Source organism: Macrobrachium rosenbergii, chromosome 48, assembly GCF_040412425.1.
Source record: "Macrobrachium rosenbergii isolate ZJJX-2024 chromosome 48, ASM4041242v1, whole genome shotgun sequence".
In the NCBI taxonomy this organism is placed as follows: Eukaryota; Metazoa; Arthropoda; class Malacostraca; order Decapoda; family Palaemonidae; genus Macrobrachium; species Macrobrachium rosenbergii.
In genome coordinates, this window is record NC_089788.1 from 53,304,962 (window position 1) to 53,326,711 (window position 21,750).

The 21,750-nt window shown below is 32.2% G+C and overlaps 1 protein-coding gene across 10 annotated transcripts in view; it reads right to left on the minus strand.

The window, feature by feature from the left end:
• Positions 1–21,750, minus strand: part of gem (gemini) — a 166,853-nt gene that overhangs the window by 15,623 nt on the left and 129,480 nt on the right. For 5 of the 10 annotated variants that reach the window (XM_067091768.1, XM_067091767.1, XM_067091764.1 and 2 more), the window contains 5 exons: positions 18,971–19,042; positions 10,769–10,843; positions 10,523–10,633; positions 10,068–10,177; positions 9,548–9,695 (listed from right to left, as the gene is read on the minus strand). In XM_067091768.1, coding sequence (XP_066947869.1) covers positions 9,548–9,695; positions 10,068–10,177; positions 10,523–10,633; positions 10,769–10,843; positions 18,971–19,042 — 516 coding nt within the window. The remainder of the gene's footprint in view (positions 1–9,547; positions 9,696–10,067; positions 10,178–10,522; positions 10,634–10,768; positions 10,844–18,970; positions 19,043–21,750) is intronic. The other 5 variants (XM_067091769.1, XM_067091771.1, XM_067091770.1 and 2 more) reach the window with 1 other exon arrangement.

Below are 21,750 nucleotides of genomic sequence, written 5' to 3' on the forward strand. Positions count from 1 at the left end.
GGTTTTAAAGATAAGAGAAGATATATCAGACACCACGTGGGGAAAACCAGCATTAGAATTCTGCCAAGTATTAATGATGCTGATCATTATTTCATAGGTCCATAGAGAAGCCAAAGTATCTAACATCATCATAATTTTCATGTCAGCTTCCCCTTTGAGTGGGAAGACATTAAATGCTTTCTCTCCATTCTCCTCTTTCCTGTGCTCTTTCTGCTTGAACTTCAATCAGGTATGCGTCTTCATCTAACCCCATTCCCTCACATTTTGACAGGTCTTATCCTCCAAATTCCTTAGCCACTGATTTCCTGACAAACGTCCCTCATCCTTTATCACGTCACCAATCTTAATCTTCGAAAGTCATTTTTCCAACCTCCTGATACCATATCTCCCCACCAGTTATTAAAATATAAAATGATCTTCCAGTGTACTCTAGCCTTGAATTTTAACATTCAATGGTCATACATTTTCAAAATATCCTCCAACTCCTTGTCAGTGCCAATGTTTCTGAGTAATATAGGTCTTAGGTACCAAATGAAAGTCTCTGCTCTCTCTACTAATTGAACATTTTTATTTACCATTAATTTAGCCATCCCACCATTTCACCCATGCTGTAGCTACCTCCTCCCTGCTGCTCTCTGCACTCCTGTTTCACCCTCCAATATGTCTCAAGGTAACAGTGATGCTCTCAGCCTCTTATATAAGTCTTGCCTCCTTCACAGCAAAATTCTAAACTCCCCCTTTCTCTCCCCTTTGCTCTGGTAATGAATTTCATTATAGGAAAATTCCTTATATCATGTATATTTTGTAATCCTGAGCGTCTCTTGCTACGTACACCATCTACAGGCCACAGAAAGAGTTCCTCACATCTTTCAAACAATGACTGCACAGCCACTTTCCCAATGATAATTTTTCCTTTGGTTCTTCTCCAATCACCACAGGGCATTTTTTCTGTCTTTCAGTCATTTTTTCTACATTCCACTCCTTTACCTTTCATACATTTCCACCACCAGTTAATCAGATTCTCCTGTTAATGATTGGTTACCTGCATAAAAGCAGCTCCCAGTAACTACCTTTACGGCACTCTTTTATAGCTTCTTCCATTACCTGGGCAACCACCAAAGGTCTCAGTACTGACCTCTGATGGATACCAGTGGTGTTATGGTAGAATAATACCACTCATTTCTGTACCCTCTGCCATTATAACATTAAATTGTTTTTCTCCATACTCTGTCAACTGCCTTATCAAGGTCAATACATAAATGATATAAACTATTTAGTGTAAGGTAAATTATGAAATGGCCAAATTAATTAAAGTTTAAAATTTTCAACATTGTTAAAATTGTAAAAAATATGACAAAAAAGCAATAATTTCATAAGCAACTAAATGAGAATATATGCAAACTGGCTTATGACATGAATAACAAGCAATTTTCTAGATACAGGTGGCAAACCATTGAAGAATTAACAATATATCAAATCATTATAAAGAAAGATATGGGACCACAAGAGGGGAGGTTGCAATTATTAAAACAATAAAACACTACAAAGTAAATGGGTTGTGTACGAAGATCTAAAGTATGGAGTAAGATTGCAGTTGCATGCTATGAAAGAGGGGGAGGTGCCAAGGGAAAGGTTGAGAATATCTGTTAAAATCAACAATTTTTAGTTTCCTTTATGGCAGAGAAATAAAAAAAACTTGCAGGATATATATAGATATTATATATATATATATATATATATAATATACAGTAGAACCCCGGTCCTCGACCGCACTAGAACTCGACATAATCGGATTTCGACACGAAATGTTGTCAATTTTGCGTCGGAACTCGAACAACAAACCGGAATCCGACCCGATGAATCATATGATGTTTGTAGAAAAAAAGAGTTTCGGGCAGCTGCCGCTAATTGGCGTTGTTGGTGGCGTTCTTCTCATGCATATTTAAAAGCATTTAAAGCCCACACATGCTGCTGCTGCTGCTGCTGTTTGGAGAAGTACACCTTGTACAGGTATATATAATTTTTTTGGCTTTCTGCACTGAATTTTCATCCAATCATGGGTCCCAATATGTTAGGGAATCATAATATTTACTGAAAGATGTTTTACAGTGATTTTGTACAAAATTCCAGTGGACTCTGTATGAAATTTACCATAAATACTGAATGTTTATGTAATTAGTACCGCGATACACCACCAGGGTGGCGCTGTGGTTTGTTTACATCTGCCACAAGCTGCCGAGTTCCGACGTAATTTAGGCAATTTTTCTTAATTTTGTGATAACAGACATACAGTAATTTGGCTTATAAATACTGTATTATTAATTTAATGTGATAATCAGGCTTGTTTTTCAATGTTATCATTATTAACAACAGTTTTCGTGTGTACCCGTTACAGTACATGCTGGTAGTGCCTATATGCTACCTAGCCTAGCCTATGGCGCTCTGTCTATCATCAGTAATACGGCCGCACTGGTCGTAGGCCAATTTTTTTTATACAGTGTGCATTTAAAAATGTAAAAAGTGCTTCTGATACGGTAAGTTATTCAACTCTGAACTTATTTAATTGTAATCTGTGTAATGTTTTGTATAAAAAGGTAAGGTTGGGGTAATGACTGGTGGTCAGGAATTGATTAATCCATTTTCAGTTATTTCTTATGGGAGAAATTAACTCAGATTTCGACTAAATCGAATCTCGACGCTTCTTCTGGAACGAATTAGCGTCGAGGTCCGAGGTTCTACTGTATATGTATATATACATATATATACTTCAATATATATATATATATGTGTATATGTATGTGTATATATATGTATATATACTACATATATATAATTTGTATATATATATATATATATATATATATATATATATATATATATATATATATATATATATATAATAAATATATATATATATATATATATATATATATATATATATATATATATATATATACATATATATACATATACATATATATATATATATATATATATATATATATATATATATATATATATATACATACATATGTACATATATACATACATATGTATATATACATATACATATATATATATATATATATATATATATATATATATATATATATATATATATATATATATATATATATATATATATATATATATATATATATATATATATATATATATATATATATATATATATATATATGATATATATATGATATATATATGATATATATATATATATATATATATATATATATATATATATATATATATATATATATATATATATATATATATATATATATATATATATATATATATATATATATATATATATGGATATGCATATATATACACATACATATATGTATATATGTATATGCATATATATGTATATATAATATATAATGTGTGTATATATTATATCAATTATATAGATATATACATATATACATTTACATATGTATAATATATATATACATATATGATATATACTGTATATACATTATATATATATAATATATATGTATATATATTATATATATAATATATCCAACACAGCATGAAGGAGCGCACGCTTGAGAATATCACTAAGTCCACGTCGGAAGGCGAGTGAAAATCGGGACTTTGAACAAGTACTTTCGTAGTTTGTTCTACATTTTCAAGTTCACACTGAATACAAAAGAAATTGACAGAGGTTTATATACAAAAACAGAAGGTGGGGGCAGGGTTACAGTTTGTTAATCTGGGCAGCATGTTCTTTAAACAAAAAAGATATGAACTGGGATAAGTCAACAGTCATATACAAGGTCAACAACCATCGAAAAAGAAATCTGCTAGAGAGAGTTTTCATCGAAGCTACTTCCACCAGGAATGTTAATCTCCACCCTGGATTATCCCTTGATCCTTTGTCCCTGTCATTTTTGTTTAAAGAACGTGCTGCCCAGATTAACAAACTGTAACCCTGCCTCCACCTCCTGTTTTTGTATATAAACCTCTGTCAACTTCTTTTGTATTCAGTGTGAACTTGAAAATGTAGAATAAACTATGAAAGTACTTGTTCAAAGTCCCGGTCTTCACTCACCTTCCAACGTGGACTTAGTGATACATACATACATACATACATACATACATACATACATATATACATATATTATTATATATATATATATATATATATATATATATATATATATATATATATATATATATATATATATATATATATATATATATATATATATATATATATATATATATATATATATATCACTAATCACGTTATACATATACGGGACTTTGAACAATACTTTCATAGTTTATTCTACATTTTCAAGTTACACTGAATACAAAAGAAGTTGACAGAGGTTCATATACAAAAACAGGAGGTGGAGGCGGGGTTACAGTTTGTTAATCTATACGTTCTTTAAACAAAAATGACAGGGACAAAGGATCAAGGGATAATCCAGGGTGGAGATTAACATTCCTGGTGGAAGTACTTGAAAACTTTATTCTAGCAGATTTTTCATGGTTGTTGACCTTGTATATGACTGTTGACTTATCCCAGTTCATATCTTTTTGTTTAAAGAACATGCTGCCCAGATTAACAAACTGTAACCCCGCCCCACCTTCTGTTTTTGTTAATCTGTCAATTTCTTTTGTATTCAGTTTAAACAAAAATGACAAAGGGACACTTGTTCAAAGGGATAATCCAGGGTGGAGATTAATATTCCTGGTGGCTCCTTCATGCTGTGTTGGATAACTCTATATATAATATATTTACATATATATTTATATATATAATGTATATACAGTATATATCATATATGTATATATACTTATCATATGTAAATGTATATATGTATATATCTATATTTGATATAATTTAAAGAACATTATATATTATATATACAGATTAACAATACTATATGTATGTGTATATGCCCCCACCTTCTGTAATTTATTTTTATATATAAATATATATATAATATTATTTTATATTCATGTGTATATGTACATATACTTACATATATATATATATATATATATATATATATATATATGGACTTAGTATATATTCTATATATATATATATATATATACACATATATGGATATATTATATATATAATATATATATATATATATATATATATATATAATATATATATATATATATATATATGTATACACATATATATATATATATACATATATATATATGTATATACATATATATATATGTATAAATACATGTATATATACATATACATATATATATATATACATATGTACTGTATATATATATGATATATATACAAATATAGGCCTATAAAATATGTGTATATATATGTATATACATATATATTATGTATATGTATGTGTATACAATATACATGCATAATATATATACATATATTATATACAGTATACATATATTTAACATATATTACATAGATATATATATATATATTATAAGGAGCCCATACAAATACCAAAATGTGGGAAAAAAGGGCTAATTTAGTTACTAAGTCTACGGCCAGATCCAGCCCCATTTCAGTGAAGCCCTTCTCACCCCCACCCCCGCCCTTTGGTGCTAGTGATGTCTTACCCCACAGTATTCTTTTCCAGATAGTATGTCATATGTATACCAAGTTTGATTGAAACTGCTAAATGCACTTCTGTGTTATGCACACACACACACACACACACACACACACACACACACACACACACACACACACACATATACATATATATATATATATATATATATATATATATATATATATATATATATATATATATATATATATATATATATATATATATATATATATATATATATATATATATATATATATATATATATTATATATATATATATATACATATATATATATATATATATATATATATAATATATATTATATATATACATATACACATACATTACATACATATGCACATACACATTATGCATATACATATATATGTATATATATATTATATATACAATGTGTATATATATATGTATATGTATAAGTATATATATAATGCCATGAAGGAAAACTGAAACAACGGAGTTGTTGCTAGGCCTTTCAACACAACTGTCCTTTACTAGCAACCACTCTGTTTCAAATTTCCTTTGTGGCATTAGCCTTTGTTTATACATTCATCACATTCTAGATCTTCGTGATTCAGTTACACACACACACACTATATATATATTCAGAAAACTTGTATGAAAATTATTGGGGTTTTTGAATTCCAGTATCAAGGGGTAAGATGCCCCCCCACAACAAAGCTTTCAGGATATGCATGACTTCAAACAAACATGGAAAATTTGACTCATTATATCAATATAATATCTTGTCAGCACCATTCGTGTTTTTGTCAGATTCACATTTTATGTGGTTAAAACATCTTATGAATTCTTTCCATGAACTCTGATCTTAAACACATCCTGCCAAAATTCCTGTGGTGCAAGTCCTCATCTCAAATGTAGGCAATGATTATTTTAAATTAAAAAGAAAATTACAGAATATCTATATAAAACAATTTTATATTATCTTAGTACATATAGTTTAAAGAAAATTACACAAACAGTGCATAACAAATGTCACTGTATCTACATCCCAGGATATTACTGTATACTATAAATATGACTAAAGTAGATTCCTAAAAAGTCATTATCCATTACTACTCATCAGCTTTACTGGACTACTGAGAGCAAAGCTTAGGCCCTTCTAGGGCCAGGCCAGCAGATTTCATTGCAGTATAATTTATATTAAAAAAAAAAGAAAGAAAACAGGCTATTATATTCCAAAATTTTAAAATGGTGCTACAAAACTGTAATAAAAATTACTTTGAACTGGATTAAGGGGATAAGCAAATGCATTCACAAAGTTGTACTATCTTCAAAGTGCCTCACACTTTGCATATTTGGGTATTACAAATACAATATTTTGTCCTGTCCTTAACCTCAACTATGATTAACACTTTGGGTTAAAATACCCTATAATACACCTACACAGGTACAAATTAATAAGATAAAAATCAAAACTAACCCTAATATTTAAGAGAACTTACCACAACACCATGGATGCTGGGGTTCCTGTGAAAAGAGGAGGGTAGGAATGGTGATGGGGGACATTCCCTATCCCTCATTTCCATATCTCTTGCCCTGTGATAATTCACTTAGAGTAGTTCTTACAGAGCTATTTTTCATGCCAAAATCTTTCTCTGAGTCACATTTTTTAGCTAAATTGTTGTACTTTAGTATGTAAGTTTGTAACAGCTAATAGAATAAATAACCAAAGTAGATGAAGTTAGACAATACGTTAAATTTCACCACATTTTGGCAATAAAATATTTCCTCCAAAATACTAAATATTAATAAAATTAATTTTTACCAATAGGTGCCTCAATAGATTCACTTTCTCATTATTTGCTGTGGGTAAAAATCACTTAGTATCAACAAGCAACAAGCATCAACCTGCTAAACGATACTTATGATTAGAATATCACTGTAAAGTTATTTTTGATAAGGCCCTCAATTTTGTCTAATTTTACTAGTAATTAGTAGTTTGGGTGTGTGTAATATGCTCAAAAGTTTAAAAGGATAAAAAACATATAAAGTCAATCAAGAACACTAACATGCAAAAACTTTCACAGTTACGTAAAAAAAAAAACAGTGGAATATGTGGAGTGCAACAATGATAATACAGATAGCAAAACAGATAACAAGTGAAAATGTTAAACCATAATAAAAAAAATGCCCAGGTCAAGAAAAAAGAGCAAGCAAACAAATGCACATACTGTACAGAGAGAGAGAGAGAGAGAGAGAGAGAGAGAGAGAGAGAGAGAGAGAGAGAGAGAGAGAGAGAGAGAGAGAGAGAGAGAGAGAGAGAGAGAGAGAGAATGCACAGCACATTATTGTAGCTAAAGGCTTAAGCAAGATTAAGAGACAAATCCATGGACACAGTTTTAGTTTCATTTAGCCTGCATGCATTGTTGCATTTATATATTCAGTATGCAATGAATAATACTATGAAGCAAACATTTCAAAATAAGCTTACATATTATGATTAAGTTGTTCTTGTTTCACTTTCTAAGACTGGTTCACATACTTTAAACTCACCACTAAAGCATATTATGAATTACTTCATAATTCTGAGCCTCTTACTTATTAGAAAATGAACACAAACTCTCATGTTAAGCAAGTGGACTGTACATGATGTGCTATGGGCATGCATTTTAACTGTGCATTGAGAGGTATCGGAGACTTATAGTAATTACGTATTTTAACTGTGCACTGAGAGGTGTCGGAGACTTATAGTAATTACCATCATCAATAATGTTGTAATAGTTTGACATGATTTCATGAACTGTAACTCTGACAAATTACTTGAAGGCATAATATCTATTTCTCTTTCCCTTTACCACCTCTTACCTTTACTTCTTTCTAATGAACACCATGTTCTCTGGAAGCTTCAATTTCAAGTCAATGGCCCCTGCGGGCTTAATCCATATGAATAGGGTTCATCTTCTGAATAATAATAATAATAAAATAATAATAATAATACTAATAATAATAAAATAAAATAATAAAATAAAATAATAAAATAAAATAATAAAATAAAATAATAAAATAATATTAATAAAATCAAAAATAATAATAATAATAATAATAATAATAATAATAATAATAATAATAATAAGAATCATCATAATCAGGAGACAGCAGCCCCAGCACCAATGCTGCCTGAACAGAGCTTCCCTGGCCTAATAATAAATAATAATAATAATAATATTAACAATAATAAATAATAATAATAATAATAATAATAATAATAATAATAATAATAATAATAATAATAATAACAATAATAATTTGGGTACTCTGAAAATTGTATGAACTGGGTACTCCCTCTAGTTCCCAATGGCTTCCACATAGCTTTATACTCAACAAAACAGCCAAATTCTTTCAAAATCAATGTTGAGAGAGAGAGAGAGAGAGAGAGAGAGAGAGAGAGAGAGAATTCTATAAAGAAAAATTAAAATGATACAACTCATCCAAATGGCTTGCAGTTACAAATATAGTGGTATTTTTTCTGTGATCCAGAATTTAAATTTAAAAATCTGGAACTTTTGAAGCAAAAAATTTAAAAGCTTTACTGTTCAGTGTAATTAGTCAACACTTACCCTTTAGCTACTATATTGCAGTTCTAATTTTCATAAGCTGACATTCAAAATAATCCATGAATTTACCCCACAACTGACAAAAATACATATACATTACTAGTTATGTCAGCTAAACCTTCTAGGTCCTGTATACTCTTTAAAACACCACATGCACCAGCCACGGTCACTAGCTATAATTATCATATGAACACTGTCAATATTTACTCACCTATTTTCAGTACACTGCTTCTAGTTGGTCCTTTAATCTGTCTAGATATCTCTACACCTAATCAAAATTTTATCACTGAAAGATTACATCTAACTACATCTAGGTTTTACTTTTGCCACTGGAAATTAATATTTACTTTGTGCGTCTTCATTTTCCCCTTGAAAGACAGGCCACTTGGAATTTCAAAAATCTTGCTTACCGGATTTTCTTGATCTGATTCTTGATCACATAAAACACCATTTTCTAAGGGTTTTACTCCATCAATCCCTGAAGAGTCACCTCTCCTGAGAAGAAAGAAGAAAAATTTCAGAACTTTATAGACAAACACTATACTTGCTATGTTACTGCTACCAGGTCTCATAACATCAAATTTTTCTAAAGCATATAACCATTATTCCTAATTGGCAGGAGTTCTTAAGTATTCCAAATCGTGATAATGATCTATAATGATTTGTACCATCCCACTTCACACATGATCTTATCTATGGATGTATGGGTGTGGGTGCTTAATATTCTATTAAATCTGTACTTTCAGCAAATTCCTTCAATTCTGGCATAATGACATTTAAACCAAATTAGCAATTATAGCCTTACTGATCTATGCATGCTTCATTAAAAAAACAGAATTACAAAAAACCATGAAGTCATCCAATTACAGTTCTATGGGCGGCGTGTTTGTTCTAAATCCATGGCTGGCAGCTGACGACACTGGTGGTGATATGGACGAAGTATCTGTTGCAGGTACGTAAACAGCTTCTGAAGAAAGCTGAACAAACAAAAACAAATTACTATAGCTGCCATTACAAAAATAAAATTAAAGCTGATGAACAATATATTTCGTTCATTATACATTAAAAATAAATGCAACAAAAATACCAGTCTAAAATTACAAGTAAAATAAACCATAAAGTCAATTTTACTAACCAACAACATCTAACTCATATGTAACAAGATGGCTTAAAGTCTGAAAAATGAGAATGATTTTTATATATAATATGGAATGGCTTTAAAAGGCCATTGCACTGATTATCTAATAAACTGTAGTTGATTTAAATGATTAACTGTATTTACGAATTTTGGAAAACTGGTCTGGCATAAAGAAACTGCCTACCTCTGTCAGTATAGTACATTCACAAGAAGGCTGATATTTTTCCTGTTCGGTAACAGGACGCTTTAGAATCTTTTCTCTGTCTTGTTTATGTTTTCGGTCAGCACCTTTCAGCTGCAAAATCACAAACATCAGTACAAAAGGCAATATAGTAGCAAAATCATAAAGATACATAACTAAACATTGTAACTTCTTTCATATCATCATCATGAATATCATAAGCAATACCAGTAACAATAATAAACATACCTTAAATACTTTGATTTGGCATGCACACACATGCAACTGCTCTAAACCTGAGTCTGTTTTAGCATAAGTTTCAACCTGCAAAGGAAAATTCATCACATTAAAGAAAAGTTACTAAATATTTGAATCTAAATTAAACATTTAACAACTCAGTACACTACTAGGATTCTCCAAATTTTTGTCTGTCAGTATCTTACTGCTAACATTTGAGGCCTTACGAATATTAATAAACAAAGATCATCAATCAATAGACCAACCTTAACAAATATTCTATCAAATACCGTATATAATTGTAGAATGTTCGATATTTAAAGACCAATTTTATGACCTAAAATTTTGGGGTTGAACATTACATGAGGTATGGTTTTGGAAAAGTGCAAGATTTTGTGACTAGGCTAAGCTTAGGCTTTGGATTTTTCGACAACAGAAGTCAACAATTTGTAGCATTTCCTTCCCCAGAAACTGATGAATTATTTTTTTTTTTTTTTTTTTTTTTTTTTTTGTAGAATAAAGACAATAAATACAAATGTTGTTTTACCTATCTGAGAACCTTTTATTATAGTTATGTTGTTTCTATATTGGAAAAGAGCAAACTTTTGGGACTAGGCTAAGACTACCGTAGGCTTTGGATTTCCTGACAAGAAAGTCAACAAAGTAGCATTTCTTTCCACAGAAGTCAACAAACCATTTTTTTGTATAATAAGACAGTAAATATAAATGTTGTTTTACTTATCTGAGAATCTTTTATTATTATGTTGTTTCTATATTTATGGCTGTTCTAGGCTATAATAAGTGTGGCCTACATTTCCCGAAGGTAAACAAGTATTAGCCGCCATTTGTATGTCATCAGCTGATTTCTCTTCACTTACGATTCACAAGGAACTGTACATATTGAAGGGTACTGCGTAAAAATATTTTGAAAACTTTTGACATAAGAAACAGTAAAAGGGCAATAGAGTTAAAAGATTGGTGGAATTGGGTAAAGAGACTAAAGAATAGAAATGAATGGTTATTATACTGTTCTCTAGTTTGAGTGGTTTAAGAGAGATTTTAAAGAATATAAATGTAGAATACGATGGTTATACTGTTTACTAGTTACAGTTGTTGCTTGGCAAGCTTTCTGTAGTTATGACAAAACGATTGTAAACAGAGAAGGTCAGAAGTTTGTTTTTCTTTTGTTTATTATAGTTAGTTTTAAAGATTTGAAATGTGTATATACAATTTTTTATACATATTTAGGCATATTCTTAGCTTTTACCTTCTTAGTTTAACTCAATTTTAATATGTCAGAATCTTAGACTAGGCTAGGGTAGCGACTGCTAACATATTCTAGGCTACCATCATGTTTTGATTACAAATATATAGAAACGTAGCCTAGGCTTATTGCCAGAATCAAAACTCGAACATTACATGGGGTATATGCTAAAATCCTATTATATGCAGTAAAAATATGGGGCCCGAACATTACATGGAGTCGAATACTGCACGAGTATATACAGTAAATTAAGGGCATGAAACTGACTTATTCAATGGATTAGCACTAAATTCTCAAAGCTAGAAATAAAGATCTATTTTATCCATTTGTATAACAGTCATCATCATCATATCTTATCGCGCCAACATTGTATCCACTGCAGATCGGCCTGATTGCATTCGTAGAGGTCCAAATCTGTACAGATTAACCCATGTTCACACCCACTAAGTATGTGATCCATTGTCTGTCTGGATGGGATGTCCACATGGGCACCCAGCAGAGGGGGCAAGACCCCACGTATGAAGATTGTCTCCAGTCCTTCCAACTCTAGCTCTTGCTCGATTAAGAGTTCCCAATCCTTTCTACAGATGTTTGTTCCATGGGGAAGAGACTCATATGGGCTCTGGATGGCCTCACCCAGTGGGCAGTGGTCAGTTTCTCTCCAGCGTTCTAGGCGGTAAGTTGCTGACTCCCTGGGTCGAGGCTGGTGATGGTTATGAAGCTCTTGCGGGATTTCAATCTTGTCTAACCACCTGGTGATCATAGTGTGGGTGCCTTTCATCATTCTCTTGTTTACATTTTTGGGTCTTTGAATGGGCTGTTCCCCAGATGTTCGGTGGTGCATTGCCTGCCAATCTATAGAGTACTGGAAGGGGTGTTGGTCTTAAGGCACCAGTAATTATGCGACATGCTTGATTGAGTTCGGCGTCAACTTTATAGGAATGACATGATCTTTCCCAGACTGCTGAGCAGTATTCGGCAGTGGAGTAGTTGAGTGCCAGAGCTGTTTGTCTTAGGGTTTGGGGATTTGTTCCCCAATTTGAATTGGCAAGTTTGCTAAGGAGGTTATTCCTAGTAGTTAGCTTCTCCTTTACTTTCCTTACACGCTCCCTAAAAGATAGTGTTTAGTCTAATGTAACACCTAAATAGACGGGAAGCTATCATTCTTCAGTTTCTTATCATTCCATGATATGAATTTAGGAAGTTTTGCTTGTAGTATTCATTAAGATCTTTCAAAGCATCTGATAATTTGCTTTCAATGAGAGTAAATGAATCTGACTGTATGGCTAGGCACAGATCATCTGCATATATAAATCTACAGATATCATTAAACTGTGGTTGATCGTTGGTATAGATATTGACAAGCATGGGGGCCAACACAGACCCTTGTGGGAGGCCATTTTTCTGTTTTTGCCATCTGGTTCTCCTGTCATCCATTTCGACAAGGAAAAGTCTGTTAACCCTTAAACGTCTATTGGACGTATCATAAGTCGACTAAAATTGTCTGTTGGGTGCCAAGTGGACGTACCGTACGTCGACTACAAAAATTTCAACCTTCGGTCAACTTTGACTCGACCGAAAATGGTCGAAAAACGCAATTGTAAGCTAAAACGCTTACATTCTAGTAATATTCAATCATGTACCTTCATTTTGCAACAAATTGGAAGTCTCTAGCACAATATTTCGATTTATGGTGAATTTTTTGAAAAAACTTTTTCTTACGCATGGCGGTAACTCAGCCGAAAATTTCATAAATTCTTTCGTCATTTTGTCGTAATTTTTGCACTGTTCTATATTAGCTGTTACATAAAGTTTTATATATGAAAATGTGTGCAATTTCATGTACAATACAGCAAAATACAACCCATGGTTGTAGCTTTTATCAGTTTGGAAATATGTTCATATAAACCACGATAACTGCCAAAATTTCAACCTTCGGTCAACTTTGACTCGACCGAAATGGTAAAAAAACGCAATTTTAAGCTAAAACTCTTACGATCTAGTAATATTCAATCATTTACCTTCATTTTACAACCAATTGGAAGTCTCTAGCACAATATTTCGATTTATGGTGAATTTTGAAAAAAATCTTTTCCTTACGTCCGCGCCAGAAATTCTTTAAATCACGTTGTCGTAATGTTTGCACTGTTTTATATTAGTCGTTACATAAAGTTTTATATATGAAAATGTGCGCAATTTCATGTAGAATACAACAGAAAATAACTCATGGTTGTAGCTTTTATCAGTTTTGAAATATTTTCATATAAATCAACGATAACTGCCAAAATTTCAACCTTGGTCAACTTTAACTTTCGACCAAAATGGTCAAAAAATGCAATTATAAGCTAAAACTCTTACATTCTAGTAATATTCAATCATGTACCTTCATTTTGCAACAAACTGGAAGTCTCTAGCACAATATTTCGATTTATGGTGAATTTCTGAAAAAAAAAAATTTTTTTTCTTACGTCTGCACTCGTGTGATAACATCTCAGAACATCTCAGAAATTCTTTTCGTCATGTTGTTGTAATGTTTGCATCATTTTTACATTAGTCGTTACATAAAGTTTTATATATGGAAATGTGCGCAATTTCATGTAGAATACAACAGAAAATAGCTCATGGTTGTAGCTTTTATCAGTTTTGAAATATTTTCACATAAATCACGATGACTGCCAAAATTTCAACCTTCGGTCAACTTTAACTTTCGACCGAAATGGTCAAAAACGCAATTGTAAGCTAAAACTCTTACATTCTAGTAATATTCAGTCGTTTAACTTCATTTTGCAATATATTGGAAGTCTCTAGCACAATATTTCGATTTATGGTGAATTTTTAAAAAAACATTTTCCTTACGTCTCTTGTGGTAACTCGGCCGAACATCTCAGAAATTCTTTCGTCTCTCGTTGTCGTAATATTTGCACCACTTTATATTAGTCGTTACATAAAGTTTTATATATGAAAATGTGCGCAATTTCATGTAGAATACAACAGAAAATAACTCATGGTTGTAGCTTTTATCAGTTTTGAAATATTTCCATATAAATCACGATAAATAAAAAAAATTCGACTTTCGGTCAACTTTAACTCAACCGAAATGGTCGAAAACTGCAATTGTAAGCTAAAACACTTACAGTCTAGTAATATTCAATCAATTAGCTTCATTTTTCAACAAACGGAAGTCTCTAGCACAATATTTCGATTTATGGTGAATTTTTGAAAAAAACATCTTTTTACGATCCATGAGTTTTAATTCATGCATCATTTTGTGATAATATTTTCTCTGTGTTGCTTTGATCGTTTTAAAATTTTTATATACCAAAATCATCGCAATTTAGTGTACAATACAACTAAAAAAAATTAACCCATTAGCTTTAACCGTTTTGCTTACAGATTGATTTGTATACAATTATATACGAAGTTTTTTTTTTCGCTGTCATATATTTCAATATTTATATATGATAATGATATTTTTTTTCATTTCTGATGGTTGCATACTAAACTTCAGGCAATGACAAAAAAATGAGCCAAAAATGAATTCTTAATCTTAAAAACTAAGCGTGCTGTGATTTTTTGAAAAAAACTTTTTTCGGAAGCACTAACTCACGAACGCGCCGGCATACGGGAGACGTTTTTGTAAATAGGGCTTCGGCGTTAAAGGGTTAGCCAAATGAAAGGTAAATGATTGATCATCAGTGACTGGATGATATGCACAATGCTTGAGTTGTGAACAACTTTGGCAAGTTTCAAAAGAAGCAACCTGCGGTTCACGGTGTCATAGGCTGCTGTTAGGTCAGCAAATACTGTGCCTGTGATTTTCCCAAGCTCAAAGCCATCCTTAATATACTGAGTGAGGCTAAGTACCTGAGAGCAGCAAGATCTTCCTGCCCTGAAGCCAGCCTGGTCTGGTGTCAGTTGTTCTTCGACTATGGGAGATATGCAGGCCATTATCATTCGTTCATACAGTTTGTTTAAGATGCAGAGAAGAGACATTGGCTGATAGCTCTTAGGGATCTTTGGGTCTTTGCCAGGTTTTAGTAAGGCCACAACTTTATCTCTTCTCCATAGTCTTGGGATCTGGAATGTTTTTGCACAGGTTTTAAGAAGTGCCACTACCCATGATTTAGTCTTGCTACCACAGTGCAATATTATCTCAGATGTAATGTTATCCAGCTAAGCAGCTTTTCCAGGTTTGAGGTATTTCATGGCTTCTTGGAGTTCTTCAACAGTGAATGGTGCAAACTCCTCATTATTTTCTTGCATGACACATTTCATTTCGTCCTTCATTCTTTTGAGATACCCTCGTTCTTTGTTATATGGCTTTCCATTAAGTAAGAGTTGTTTTGCTACTGCGTTAGGTGTTACTGCAGCTATTCTTGTTTGGGTGTTCTTATCCAAGTCCAGTTTACTAATTGTTTTCCATGCTTTCTTACTGTTCCGAGTCATATCTGTGCTAATTATCAGTTCTTGCCATCTCTTCTTTTTCTCTTTGGGTACAGAGGCCAACAAAAGCTCTCCTAGCTCAACGGAGTCTTGGGCAAACAGGTCTAAATTGTATGCTTGTGTATAATCCTTGTAAATCTCTTTACCTTGGTCTGTGATACACAGGATATAATTATTTATGCTTCCTCTTGGAATATGCTTCCTTGACACTATCCATACAAGTTTCTTGAAAAGTTCATAGTTGTCTGGTTCTGGTTTGATGTTATTTATCTTGTTATCCAGCTCTGATGTGAAATATTCCCACTTTGATTTCCGGAAGTTGAATCTTGGTATAGGTTTAGACTCAAGAGCTCTGATAACTGGTCTAATATTAACAGCAACAATAGGTCTGTGTTGAGATTTTGGAATTGGGTCACAGACTGATTTTTCAAAGTTTGGGTAGTGACAAGATGACACAAATGCCAGGTCAGGATTATATCCTCTCTTCCATCTTGTGCTCATAAAAGATGGTATATCTTTTGCACTATGGAGAATGGTTAGGTTGTTATTTAGAGCCCAACATTATACATGCAGTTTAGAAAAAACAATACACTCCAAGCTCCAAAAACTGCAAGTTGTTTTTCATAAGGAAAACAATTTCAATTTCTAATTAACAGTTAACTATTATGATGTTCCTGTAATCTTCTCTTGCTTTACTGTTCTGCTGTCTATAACTGATTTAAAATCTTGTTTGCTTCCTATCTTGTATTACTTGTACTACATTTTATTTGTGTATTCTATGTTTGGAGAACAAGTACATGAATGTATGCCATGTTACAGGTGCCTCGAAAGTAAGACATAACTTGTTACGGTGTATGATGATACTTTATATATTATCTACCTCCATAAGAACATTAAGAGATCTAATGTCTAGACAATACATAGAATGTTGTTATAAAAAATGCATTTTCCAAGGTAACCAAATAATCATACATTGCATTTCCTCCATGCTCCAACCCAGTCTAAAATTCTAGAAGGTAAGTTCCCACTTGAGAGGAAGACACCAAAGAAGGAAAGAATCTCATCAGCAATGCAACCCCCTCCCACACACACACAGACTTCAGTTGGAAACTGTTGCCTCCTCCATAACAAAAGAGCATCCAGGAACTGTCAGTCTAAGATGGTAAGATTTGAGATGACTGATAAGGGGTAAAAGGAGGTGGCTCCTGGCCAGGGTATTATTAGGTCTTTTTGAGGACAAGGTTGAAGCTGAGGAAGGGCTGCCCATACCAAGGACCATGGGAAAAGATAAGCTTCCAATGAATCCTTTTAGGCAATCCCTGAATTCAGGGACTGGGTTTCTATCAAATACCCTTGAGTTAGATAGGTGTGTCCAACTTGAAGGTGGGATAATATTCCTACAATGTGATTCTGTTTTTGAAATAAAAATCACAATCAAACAGCTGTTGTTTATCTGTTCAATTTGCTACTGTCAGGTTCGTTATTCCATAATGACTGACGGATTTTAAAGAAATTAGAAAATCACTAACAGGAACAGATATGTGATCTAATCTTACTGACTACAGCTTTGGATGCTCTGACAGTATCTTCATTTCCTTAATGCCTCCATATGTAGAGTCCCAGCATATTTCAACATTAATACTGCTTTCATTCAATATGTAGAATGAAAACTTCCAATCTGCTGACCAAGGGTACTTTTAGATTAGTATTTAAGTGTTTCTAAAGCACTTCTAGGGTTACTGATGATTACATATTTCTGTTATGAGGCTTTTTTAACAATGTCAACTCCTAACCACACAGCAAACAAATCTGCTATAAAAACCATTAAAACTAATACTAGGATATAGAAGCAACAAGTTCCTGTGAAAACAAGCATGACCTAAACAACACTGTAACTAACTTAAGAAAAATGTACAAAAGCAAAAAACATTTGCCCAAGTTGAAATTACAACACAATATTTTCCAGAAATAAACCAGAACACAAGAACACTAAAAAATACCCAAACCCATTAAATTATCTTAAAATTAATTCAGTTTTGAGAAATCAATTAAAAACATCCCAAACCAATATTATACAATTTAATATTTTACTATTTAAAATTACACAACTTACATGAACTATGAAAAATGAAGGCACACCGGTTTAAATGATTTGGGGCAAAATTCTAGGAAAGCAATGCAACAACATTTATTTCATGGAGTACCAAAAGAGAATAAAAGGAAATTGAGGTGTCATAGGCAGACTGGATAGTCAAGGTAAAGGTATCTAGATCGTAATCAATAGCAGCTGGTGGCCCTGTGCATTGAAGAACTGGAATACATGATTAATGGGGTTGTAAGGAACATATCAAAGTACACAGAATAAGAAAATACATACATACTACTCATATTACCTTAAATTACTAGTACCTGATGACATAATTAGGAAGAAGTTTTCCACTTAATTAAATTAAATTATTTTTCTTCATGCATTTATAAAGAACATAAAGCAAAGAGGATTACAGTACCTGAATACGGAATGGGACACCTTTCTCACCCCCATGCTTCTTTGGAGTAAATTCTGTACTGATGCAATTTACCTGTGAAGGAATGTAAATTCCATTATAAAATATTCTTTATTTAAAGTATATACAGTAACTACCACAGGCAAACCAGTAAACTGATCATTCAATACATGCTTCTAATTTCAGTTTATTTCATACCTTATAATGAAAACAGCTGTGCCAGACAAACTTTGGGATTCAAGAATCTGAGCAGTTCCACAACCAAGCATTTGAATCCAGTCATACTTACAGTACTGTAAAATGAAAATATTTCTAAAAATACACAACCAAATTAATCTTTACCTAGAATGTCACAGCCTGACATGAATGCACCTATACTATATATAAATGTTTAGATATATAACCATTTATTACAACCTTACTGCTTGCAATTGGAAATACTACTACATTAACACATCAATACGATGGGTAGGGTTCTGTGTACATAATCTATTACATTATACATGGTCAGTGAAAAAATTCCAAGACCATTAGGGGGTGGCCAGGTAAAAACTACAACTTTTCAGCCATTTAAACCTTTCCCTTAATGTTAGCCCTTTGTTCATGGTTTTACCTGTTTTTATAAAAAAATAAAATTGGTTTCCAGCAAAAATACTGAGTGAGATTTGTGTTTAAAGTCAGTCAGTTTTAAACTCATGGCTATACTTTACAAAACTTTCACTTAAATGGGCACTTCTAAGCCCATACTTTTATCATAACAATGAGATGTTTGTCAATAAGCAAATTCCTCATTTGCCCCATCCTTGTGAGTGTTTGACAGACTATAGTATACAACATACTAACTCCATTACTGTTATACACATTTTGATCTACAGTTCATTCCATTTTCTACTGTAAATGATAGTGGATGGGCCACTTGTATGCATCCCTTTACACATCTTTTATTCATTATTGCCTCTGCTTCTACTGTATCCTCTCACTTTTACCATCTATTTATGAAGAGAGTGACACTTGTACTGTAAAATGTGAGGCAGTGAAGGTGAGCTCAGAGAAGGCCTTAGGTTGCTATCTGGCCCTAAGCCCAGGTCTTCATATCACCATATACAATCTACCAGTCATTTTTTACCAGAAACATACATAATTGTAATAATCTTAATGCCCTCCTAAATTTTCAATTTCTTCCCATTTTTTGGATACACTTGTCATTACACAGCCTAAACTCCAAATGAAGAACAAAATGATAAAATTCCTATTTTATTTTCTGTTACATATATAAATTTACTGGTTATATGGAGTGGCAGTAGTCTGCTGCTTCAGTTTTGCTGCTACTAACCTTTATCCTTGTTGGTATCAAAAGCAGGTAGTGTACAGTAATGGAGGAGAAAGACTGAATATACTATAATTATATGCAACTCCTTTCCTCATAAAGGTTGTCCATAACTGTCCCAATTTTTACCATCTTATGCCTCTCATAATTTTAATGTATAAAGGGCTTCAGCTGGGGAAGGAGGAGTACTCTTAACCCCTTTAACGCCGACTGGACGTATTTTACGTTGACAAAAGTTGTCTGTCGGGTGCCGAGTGGACGTAAAATACGTCAACTACAAAAAGTTTTTTTAAATATTCGCTGAAAAATACTTATAGGCCTCGTTTGCGAAAAATTTTAAATCACTCGCCTTGAGGGATGCTGGGAGTTCACAGATCACGCTGTTGTTTTGTTTACAAGCGTGACCCAGCTGCGCATGCGCAAATTTCTTTCTTATCCCAAAAGAAAGCATCAGCTAACTCTGATGAAAATCTCAGAAATTCTTTAGTCACTTTGTCGTAATTTTTGCACCGTTTTATATTAGCCGTTACATAAAGTTTTATATACGAAACTGTGTGCAATTTCATGTAGAATACAACAAAAAATAACCCATAGTTGTAGCTTTTAGCAGTTTTTAAATATTTTCATATAAATCACGATAAGTGCCAAAATTTCAACCTTCGGTCAACTTTCACTCGACCCAAATGGTCGAAAAATGCAATTGTAAGCTAAAACTCTTACATTCTAGTATTATTCAATTATTTACCTTCATTTTGCAACAAATGGGAAGTCTCTAGCACAATATTTCGATTTATGGTGAATTTTTGAAAACAACTTTTTTTACGTCCTTGCATTACGAATTCATGCATCATTTTGTGATAATATTTTCTCTATGTTGCTTTGATCATTTTACAATTTGTTATATACCAAAATCATCACAATTTAGTGTACAATACAACGAAAAAAAATAACTCATTAGCTTTAACCGTTTTGCTCACAGCACGATTTGTATACAATTATATATGAAATTTTTTTTTTTACGCTGTCATATATTTCAATATTTATATATGATAATGATATTTTTTTCATTTCTGATGGTTGCATACTAAAATTCAGGCAATGAGAAAAAAAGGAGCCAAAAATGAACTCTTAATCTTAAAAGCTACTCAAACCCCGCCGGCATACGGCAGACACTTTTGTAAATAGAGGCTCAGCGTTTAAGGGTTAATAATTTACCCCACTACCTTGTCTTCAATCAGTCTGTACAAGATGGTTTTTCCTTCAACTAATTTCTAACTGGTGTGTGATACTTCATGTATACTGTTCAACAATACATTCTGTTATTTTCCTGCTTATTTCTCTGATATTTTTTCTGGAAATTTAACTTTACTTTGTACCTCTTTCTACTCCAATGCTAGTAAATACTGATGATGACTTGCAAATGGAAATCTGATAAACTTTTATAGAGGAAAACTAT